Source organism: Dermacentor albipictus, chromosome 2, assembly GCF_038994185.2.
Source record: "Dermacentor albipictus isolate Rhodes 1998 colony chromosome 2, USDA_Dalb.pri_finalv2, whole genome shotgun sequence".
Lineage (NCBI taxonomy): Eukaryota > Metazoa > Arthropoda > Arachnida > Ixodida > Ixodidae > Dermacentor > Dermacentor albipictus.
The window spans coordinates 89,704,838-89,715,252 of record NC_091822.1 but is presented as its reverse complement, the minus strand read 5'-3'; the positions used below and the strand labels follow the sequence as shown (position 1 = coordinate 89,715,252).

The 10,415-nt window shown below is 47.9% G+C and overlaps 1 protein-coding gene across 1 annotated transcript; it reads right to left on the bottom strand.

Moving 5' to 3' along the window:
- Positions 1–8,950: 8,950 nt before the first annotated feature.
- Positions 8,951–9,885, bottom strand: LOC135901014 (uncharacterized). The gene has a single exon (XM_065430645.2). The coding sequence runs from the start codon at positions 9,797–9,799 to the stop codon at positions 8,951–8,953; it is 849 nt and encodes a 282-aa protein (XP_065286717.2). The 5' UTR covers positions 9,800–9,885.
- Between the last annotated feature and the right edge of the window lie 530 nt (positions 9,886–10,415).

Genomic DNA, 10,415 nt, shown 5'->3' with positions numbered 1-10,415 from the left:
GCGTGCCTACGGGTCAATAAATTTCCTTGTCAGCCTGTTAATGGTGCAGCGGGATCTCTAACGATCTAAGGCGAAAAATTTAGGACGTTCAAACATATGATTTTCCCCAATTGGAAAGAAGGTACTTAGCACAATCTATATTTTGCGGCCGTGTGTGGTACCTTTGTGACGTTGTAGAGTCACTATGATGGGTTACTACATCATTGATTCCCTCTTCTGGTCGGGCAGTGTAGAAGTGGGAAGTCCCGCGGCGTTTGGGCAACCCCGCTCTCGCGGCAAGTTCGCGCTCCCATCCGTGTTTGTCTGCTGCCAGCTGCTTGCTCAGTGATTTCTGCTCCACCTGCTGCAGCGCGATCAGTGTCCCGCGCGTGAACTCGTCTGAGCGTCTGAACCTTAACGGTGGAGCCGACGTATGCAGAAATACTTAACCGCTACAGAGGAAGGAGACTTAAATACCCCGCATCCCACACGAGGCTCACATAACATGAGGCAGTAAGCTGGCGAAGACTGCAAGCAAGTACGTTCTTCAACCTGCACACATCACGCAAAATGTCCCCTACCCAGTACAGGGATACATGTCCGTGGTGCGGAACAACCCCCACATTATACCACATCAAGTGGGAATGCAAGCGTAATTTCGCATTCCATAAAGTAAATAACCCAAGTGCGGAACAATGGGAGGGTCTGCTCACCCGCAGCGAGCTCGCAGCCCAAAGGGCAATAGTGCAGCACGCCTGCGAGGCAGCAAGACTCAGCGGTGCCCTGGAATAGGGGCGCCGACCTTGTGAAGCGGCCAGGACTCAAGACATGAAGACACCGGCCCCCCGCCAATCTCTCTGAGATATAGAGAAATAAAGTTTTTCCATTCCATTCCATACGTGCTACTATGTGCGCACATAAATCACGGACCACACGTAATAAACACACCTGCATTTTACTACACGGTCGTGGCATTTTATCGCCAAACACAACAGTTATGTTCTGATGTAGACGTTCTCGAAAACCGTGTTGTGGATACAATTTCTGCCCTATTGCTTCTGCTAATTACCCTAGCGTGCCTCGCACGCTCCATTAATGAGTCGTGAGGTGCGATAAGGGCGTCGATTCTGCCTGTCCACCTACGCGACTTCATGTGGTGTCTGCTGTGGCAGATGCTCCTAAACCGTGATAGATTATAGCGGTGGGGCATAATCCTATCTTCGCTGTGTCCGAAATGCCCCCTTCAAGAATCCAACAAGCATGCGCATGAGGAATGCATCGCTGCTAGGGTGTTTTGGAGGGCCGTGCGTGCCGGTTTCCGTGGCCTTGGAGTTAACCGCTTCAGTGCATCAGGTGGCCGCTCGTGTGGCCGAATCGCGAGGCTTTTAATTCCTGTGGGGGCCTTTTGTCTGTAGCGTAGCCAGCACGAGGCTGTTGCCGCGGGAAATCGTTGCCACGCTCTGTTTCCACTTCTGGAAGGGCTCTACCCTGAGCTACTCTTGTTTCTGTCAGAGGAGTTGTTCATCCTTGGGAAGAGGAGTTCCTTCTACAGTGGTCAGGTCATTTCCTGCCGGTGGCTAATGGACGCGTATGGCTTAGCTGTTGACCACCCTGGTTCTTGAAGCCACGTCATCAAAAGTAGTGACTGAGTATACAGAATATGTGTGTGCCCGTGATTGCTGCATGCTATCGTATTCATGATCTTGTTTGCATATACACTTCTTAAAGCATTGCTACAAAATTAGGTAAAGTCACATCATCAATGTACATAACCATAACCAACTTTACATGTTGAGCATCATTTTGTATAATGTGACAATTATTATATTTGTAACTGTGCATTTCCATGTGTCCCTATCGTTATATCTTAGTGAATGTTGATGGTGACACTTCTTTCAAAAGATGCCATGTATATAATGTTTTGTACTTGGTAAATATTATCGTCCTGGTGGAATTGTGCCATCATTGTGATTCAGTGTTCGTATCGTGTTTCGTTGAAATACAGTTCTTCTTAAACGCATTCACAGTGAGACCGAACCCCTTGACTCAACAAACAAACAGGGCGATGTTCAAACCCTACGCATTCATCTCTCATGCTGACGCCAGTTATAGTCGAGCACCTCGTTATAGAACGGAGTCACGGGTATAACGAACGGACAACACTGTCTCTGTTCTGTGCCTTGCGCGACCTTTACAATGAAGTCACCTACATAATGAAGAACTTCGGACATCCCAAGTATTTTGTCATAGAGGCGTTCGAAATGCACTTCTTTAGATTTCTTTGACATGCCTGGCAAGTATACGTCGCGTCCCACACATCATGATACAGAGCACTTGTGTGCGCTTTAGATTGAATTCGGTCACTAGAATTAATGAATTTCCTCCTTCGGTCGTAATAAGGGGTGTGTCAGTTAGCTCTATTGTGGCCTCGCCAAAGTTAACGTTTTGGGACATTTTAACCAGCACCCCCACCTTCGGAGTCGGCTCTCTTTCCCCACTCCTTCCACGGTAGCTAAACGCTACGTGAATGCTGCGAGACATTCTACCGCCTTCGGGTTTGACCCAGGTTGTATTGTTTCATTGTACAGTAAAAAATGTGCCGTTAATTAATTACCTCCCTAATGCGAAATCTATACGCGTTTTTATTTCGCGATTTTGGCGCGGACAACATGTCTCTTGGGGCCCATTGCAAGCGGAGCGAAGGGTAGTGCGACTGACTCGCTAATCGAGTGATTGCGAGAGGCCGCGAGTGGGCGACGTGGAGGCGCGATTCACAGTAGCCGCCGCAGACGGACCTCCGGTCATGCCGCACTTTACCACCAAATATGGTATCGGTCGACGCACTCTCAGCGTGCCATCGGTGAACAGAGTACAGCGCACTACTCTGGCGGAATCTTGTAGCAGTCGTCGCCGCAGAGCCCGTCTTACGCGGCACTACCATTTCATTCACACGCTTTCTCCATACATCCCTCTTCCCCCTGATGGTCCAGCTGCTCCCTCCTCCGCCACTTTCCTCCTCGGGCTCTATCTTTGCTATCGCCGTGTTTCATGCCCCTCTGCGCTCCGCGTTTGCTCTCTCAACCTTCGCTGTGCTCGCTCGCTCGGTTGCACCAACGGCCAACTCAGGAGCGGGCGCCATAGGGCTGCGCTCTAAAATGATGGACAAAAAAAGAAGATGCACGTCTCCCCTTTTATTTGTTTCTTGAGCTGCTTCGCCTATCGCACAAGTTCCCGTTCTCTGTCCGTTGCAATCATATTTATCTGTGCAATGCTTCATTATTTCTAATCCCTTAGAAACTAGCCCAATCGTCGGTCATGGTCCATTTCAGACCGCTTAGCGCGTCGGGAACAGCCGGTGGCAGTAAGTTTGAAAATGCCGGTGCGTTTGGGTTCGCCATAGAAGCAGAGCAAACAGTTATGTACCGCAATGAACTAAAGTTGGGAAGTGCTAGGCAGCAAACTATCCTAAAAGAAAACTGATGCACTGATAAGGCGGCAAAAGTAGACTTCAAGTCTGAGAGTTCGCCTTCGCAGCCCAAGTACTGAGGCCGTTATATTTGCGAATGCGAAGGCAGGCAATTCCTACGGCACACGAAGCTCTTGCGTATGAGCAGTTACTTAATTAATGTTAATACTACAAGACACGTAGCAGCTTCAAAAAGTTTCAGCACTCAGCGATTGAAGCACAACATTCGGAGCGAGCGGCTGCCACCTTCTTTTTATTTTCTGCGTCACAGGTGAATGCTAGGTGATTGCCGTGGGACCAAATGCAGTCACAATGCGTCATAAAGGTTCTCGCTCTCACTGTGTACCCCGATACATTAACTCGGTGGTCCCAGTGCATAAAGTTGGGTGGAAAAGCGCCGGCGACCATGGGATTCGAGTATCGCGTCTCGATTGCTGGGAAATATAAGTACTGCTGCCTACAGACCGCACGTAGCCAGTCTTTTAGCCGTTACGTCTGGTGAAAGCATGATGAAAACCGATTGATGGGAATGGCCTACCAGCTTCAATCATCTTTCACTAACTACTGCACGCAGAATCGATTATTCATCCTAGGAATGTCTGGCGGCGCTAATGTCGCTGCGCGCCAGCGAGCATTCATGACGTACTCTTTCTGATCTCGTGCGCTTTCTTTTCAGCCCACAAATATTGAAACCACAGCAGCTATCACCATAAAATAAAATTATTTGGACATTTGTCAGTAGACCCTACAACGTCCACATCGAAGTGTATGCGTTTCCATGTAATAAATTATTGCTAATTAATTACCTACACCTATAGTAAAAGCTACTTCAAGTTGCCCAAGAGGACAGCGAGGAGCAAGAGGAGCGTTATACGTGGATATTTTAAAGTTTGGACCGGCTTAGCTGAAATACCCTGAACCAATGCAGCGTCGAATACCGTGCTTGCTTTGTGAAATTTGGGAATTGCGAAATAGATTTTGGGGGCTTTTTAAAAATAAGTTTCGATTGCAGTCACGCTAATAATGCATTGTAAGAAATGATTTCCACGTACACAAACACGCACACGCACACATAGACACACACACTATTACATGTACGCAGAATAGGAAACACCGCACGAGAAACAAAGATAGCTGACTACATCTGAGCACGTGGCAAAGGTCATTTGCGAAAAGTAATCTAAGGTACGTTTTATTATTAAAATTGTTCGACATTTACGTAATACTTGCGCTAAAGTGTGTCCTTAGGTCTTTAACGGAGAAACTTCTTTTAAAAGATGGGAGTCGTTTCGGCGTCCTTATCTGCGCTATTAGAATGTTGCATAAGCACTGCATACTTGACGGCATAATTTATGAGCTCCAGCAGCAATAAAACACAGTAAAACATTACAAGCTTCAATTTCGACGTAACAAAATTATAGAAATTTTGGAGTGAGTGATGGTTCAACGTTTCAACTACACAATTGAACATTACATTCTAACTATGATAATTATTATTCGAAAAGAAACTATTCGGTACTTCCGAATATTTCAAGCTAGCCAAATATTGGGGATCAACCTAGTGGTAATGCACGTTACTATTCTGCGTCTCATTAAACAAAGTATCGTAAATTTGGCGAAGTGAAGTAACCACAAAAGCGTTGCTAAAAATCAAAAAGAAAAAGAACGAGATCGCAAGAAAAGTAGCACTGGATTACTTGTTAAGAAAAGAAAAAATGCTGCGCCACCAACTAGCACCTCAACGTGTTTTGTTAAGGTAGAGAGAGAGAGTGAACTTTAATGAGCACCAGCAGTTTAGTCGGCTGGGCCTAGGCCTCCCACAATTCGACGTCGAGGTCTTGCCTCTTCGCCGCTTCGTAGGCCTGCTGGGTCGCCCAGAGTTTTGCTATTTCGGTTCCGGTACAGTCCTCGACTTCTCAAGTTTCTTTGTTAACCTCCAGGTTTATGTCCCATGTCGCAAAACTGGTAGAATGCTATGATTCTATAGTTTTTTTTTTCAGGGATATCGGTAACGTGGCGATCACAATTCGGTAATGCCTTCCATGCGCTGTTCAGCCCATGAAATATTTGTAGGAAGTTTCCAGCTTTATATCAGTACCTGCTATTGACATTTCACCTGGATAAATATACTCTTCCATAGATTCTGCGGGCTGAATGTCACTCAAGAATTTATGTTGTCTCACCAAGTTATTCAAGGTTACCTTCATCTTTTCCATATTTCCGCAAGCCCACGTGCATGTAAAAGTACGAACACTCATTGGTTCTCAATGCCTTTTTTAAAATGCTGGGCACTCAGTTCGTTACTACAAAAGTTACTTAATCCGTGCACTATTATTATGTTAAATATGAAACAGTAGATTCATACTTATATGTAGTTTGTCGATGTCTCCACCCCGTTGGTGGCAAGATCCATCGTCGGCACCAGCTCCTTGTCGCTTCGTAGATATATAGGATGTCTTCCTTTCGTGATATTCGTGATGCTCGCAGTCACGGAGTGTGGAGGAACTCAGAGCACTCACAGAAGCATAGCCGGACAAGTTGTTTCTTCAGCATTACGCCGTGAACAATAGGTGTGCGTTGCGATCTGTAAAATCGCCGAAGCAATTGGCAGTCTTACGGGGTGGACGGAAAGAACTATCGAAGAAATAGCGGTCATCGTCGAGCCTGATCACTACGTCGCGCACTGCAAGCTCGTTGTACGAGTTTGTTTACACTGGGCCTCTTTGATGGTCAGCCAGCATGCTCGCCCGGTGAATGGATGTGGTGACGCCACCACAGCGTTCCCTCGTGGTGTAATGCGAAGCGTACTAAATTACAAATTAGTCTAATACGCATTCAGTGTACATCTTATAACCTTGAAAATGCTTCTATACCACGTTAAAGTAACTAATGATATTGTACTAAATGCATTTGTTTTATAATTTGCTTTTGCATGTAATGCACTTGGTGAAACGACAAACAAGTGAAAAAAGGCACGACCATGCACCGACAGTATGATTACGTGAGCCCCAGTTTGTCGACCGCTCTGAAGGCAACGCCCGAGGAATGATAGCCACCCAGAGAATCTAGATACACCAGAAACTGGAAACTTGCCGAGGGATAAACTGTGTCTCAGTACCATTTGTGCTTTCATCTTGGGGTGTCGCCAGAGCTCGTGAACATCCAGAGTTTCACCAAACTCGGCGCATCCTGCATAGCAACCCTGTACTTGGCTTCATTCGTCTGGTAAAAGTGATATAAGATTAGGTAGTTTCTCGTTATGTATATTTATGCGTTTCCCACTAAATCTTCGAATAATTCTGCTGAGTTCGGCAAGATTGTAAAACAATCAAATGTGACCAGATCATTATGGTGGGCATTATATTTTACATCTTGTATTAAAACATTCACCTACTTTAGAGTTTTATTGTGGTAGCAATTACATGGACACTCCAAGCGCATTTTTGCCGTCACTGTCGGCGCAGCTGTCGCGGTGATGTTCCGTACAAATTCCAAGGCCGATAATGCCATCGCCGCGCGTCGTGTGCTGTATGTTAGGTGCGAGTGACAGCACACGAGGGCGGCCGATAATCGCGACTCAATCTGACGCGCGCGAACGAAGAAAGCAGAGAGCAAATGAGTTGTTTTCGTCGCGCGAAATGCTGTGGTGGAATAAGAGGGAGGAAGGGAGAGGGGCGGCATTGAGCTCTGGCATCAACTGCGCAGTTCGCTAATGGGCGCAAAGGTCACTAATCATCGCAGCTCAATCTCGCGCTCCAAATATCGAGGCAAGCGGGGAGGCAGCGCCAACAGGTGCGTACGAGTGCACTTTGCGCGGACGCGTGCGGTCGCGCTCGCCGTATCTAGAAAATGATCTACAAACTGCCCATACCTTCGTGCGGCTGTGTGCTCGCCACTCTTGCGTTTAATCGGTAGACCGCACGAAGCTCGCTTCACTTGCTGCTGCTGCCGCATTGCCCACACCGGTGTTTTGAAAGCGAACGTCCGCGCCCAACGAGTCTGTTGTGTTCATGTTTGCTCGTGCACGCTGACACCATATGCTTGTTAATTCAGTTAGTAAGCGAATGTTTTTAACTTTATACGTCCGATAAAATTGGTACCGTTACTTCCTATCGCTGTGCACTCATTTGCAATCGATATCAATGCTTCGCCTTACGGCTGAAACTGACATGTTTTTTTTTCTTCTTTCGTATTATCTGCAACCTTGCCAAAATCTACAAGAAGATTTCCAATACTGCGTTTCTCATACACGCTAGGACACTACATCTCATCAAACAATTTTGTTCATGGTATTCTGCATATACGTCAACTTTCCTAATAATAGTAATATTGTTATTACTTGAAAAGGAGTGGATGCCACCAATACAGCTGACTTAAACTTTTTGTTTGATCTTCATTATAATGCTAAAAAAAACGTATTGCACCCGCAGTACTGAGCACAGACATCACTCTGTCGGGTTTACTCAAACATTGTTGACGTTTCCCTCGGGTACGCTGCTAAAGGAGCCAGTGCACGAAAGCGCCTCCAGAAGATTTTTTTTACCTTCTCTTAAAACTATCGTTTTGTAAACTTGGTAAGCTGATAGTCATTTTGTCTGAGAAATTCTTTAGGTATAGCGTTTCTTGAGCTGCGTTTCAAAGATCACCCTGCGCTAATGGCCTCAGGTGCAGGCGGTAGCTTTGAAGTTAAGAAAGCTCCGCTGTTACTCACGCCGACAAGAAAGAAAAGCAATTTTATCACTGCCAAAACGCATGCGAAGAAAACCTCGCTTTACACCGCCTGAAAACCTCGTAGAATGGTCCGTCACTCGACGATGTTCGGCCTCTCCAGCGATAAGTGCGGCGCGCAAAGATAAGCGAGGGCAGTCGGCACTACAGTATTATCCGAAGCAACTACCCTTACCACGCCTTTTGGCAAAGGCGAGTGCGGATGCGATATCTTTGCTTACGACACCTTTATTAGATCGCTGGCAGACGAAAACCACGCCTCAGCTATTTCTGCACTGCTTTGTGTGATTGTATTTCGAGAGAACATTTCTTGAGGCTGTTTGGCGAAGCCCTCGCAATGCGTGATACCATTAAGGTCGCGAGATTTTACTGGAATCAGCACCGGACTTGGCATGGCGGCTACAGCGTTTCTGGCGCTATTGCCAAGCTCGCTTTCTTTGCACAGTGCCAGGGACGCCATTCGCCGTGAACTTGGACGCGTCTGGAGAAGAGTAGCACTAATTCTGGGAAACTGATGGTATCACCGAATGAGAACCTTCGAGAATATCACCCCCTTAATGGAACCTACCTTTTCTGGTGACAGCTACGGGACGAACTTGTCACAGAAATGCGCATTGCGTCTTGCACCATGTTTTGCCGCTTTCTTCTGTCGCCTCACGAAAGCTTAATTTACATCGAGTCACCCAGTGCGTCAGATGTGCATGACTTTTGAGTGTCTGTCTGTCTGAAAAACATTTATTTAGATAGGTTTTGCATCAACACTAGGTGGGCTCCCCCTTACGGGAGCCCATTGGCGTCGGCTGCCGCCCGGGCCCGCTCGACCAAGGCCCGTTGGGCCGTCAGGTCAGAGCAGCCGATCAGGGCTGCCTCCCAGTCCTCCCGGGAAGGGTTGGGTAGGGGGGTTAGATTTTGGGTTTTTTGACATGCCCACACCATGTGGAACATGTCTGAGGACTTCTCCCCACAGTGCGGGCACTCCCCCGTCCAAGCGGGGTCAAAGTATTTTAAGGCTGCCGGGCACAGCAGAGTTTTGGTGTAAAGGCGCAGGAGAATGCGATCCTCCGCCTTAGTGAGGCCCTTACAGGGCTTGGGATAGATGGCATGGCCAGATTGGTAGAGCTGAACGATCTCTTTGAAAGTATAGGCGGGATTGGGTTCGGGGTCCGGATCGGTGGGGGACGAAGGTGATGCCCGGAAAGTGAGCGCGCGGGCGACGGCATCGGCCGTCTCGTTTCCTTCGACGCCCGTGTGAGCGGGAGTCCAGATAATCGTACGGTGCGAGGGGGCACCGAGATAGTCGTTGTTTTGCAAAATTTTGTAGGCAAGGTACGGTATGTGCCCCTGCTCAATATTGCGGCAAGCACCCCTCGAGTCGGTGATGATGACCCTTGAGTGTTGATCTGCGGCGGCTAGCGCGATGGCAACCACCTCCACGTGTGTAATGTTGTGTGCACGGAAAGTGAGTCCATTTACTGCTGTGTTTTGGTGGACGACTGCGGCCGTGTACCAACCCCCATGGTACGGGCCGGAGGCGTCCACGTAGAAGACTCCGTGTTTGTGTCCGTAGTGGTGAGCCAAGGCTTCCGCCCGCGCGAGGCGTCTGCCGCTATGGTCCTCTCGTGTCATGTTGACCGGAAGAGGGCGCACGTGCAGGGCATACCTCCACTGTGATGGGATATGTACGTGCTCTTCCGTATGTATTGAATGATGGATGTGTAGTCGGGCAAGGAGGCGGTGACCCGACGGCGTTTTAGAGAGTCTCGTGTATTGGTTCATCAAGTGTGCCTCTCGCAGCTCTTTAAAGGTGTTCACCATCCCCAGGCCCAGGAGGCGCAGGTTGGAGGTGCTGACCGGGAGGTCGAGGGTACGCTTGTAGATTTTACGGAGAATGACTTCGAGTGCATTCTCGTCAACTTTGCGTAGGTGGAGGTATGGAGCCGAGTAAAGGACTCGAGTGGTTACAAATGCATGCGCCAGCCGCAAGGCGTCTTTGTATCGCAACCCCCCGCGCTTGTTCGAAAGCCGGTGGACCATCCGGCCTACCTGGTCCCCCACCTTACGCAATTTGGCCAATGTTGTGTCAGCTTTTCGATTTTTGTGAATAAAGTGGCGTTTACATGGTGGCGAAAGGTCGCTGCTGTTTATCTGTTAGTATAATAAGCAAGTTTCACAAATGACAGATGCCGGTATTGAAGAGAGGTTTTCGTTGCCTGTCTCTTAGCAATTAGGTGCGTTCTCCTTG

Bases quoted from the DNA above. Each gene is read 5' to 3' on its own strand.
- LOC135901014 (XM_065430645.2), bottom strand. From the start codon at position 9,799: ATGACACGAGAGGACCATAGCGGCAGACGCCTCGCGCGGGCGGAAGCC.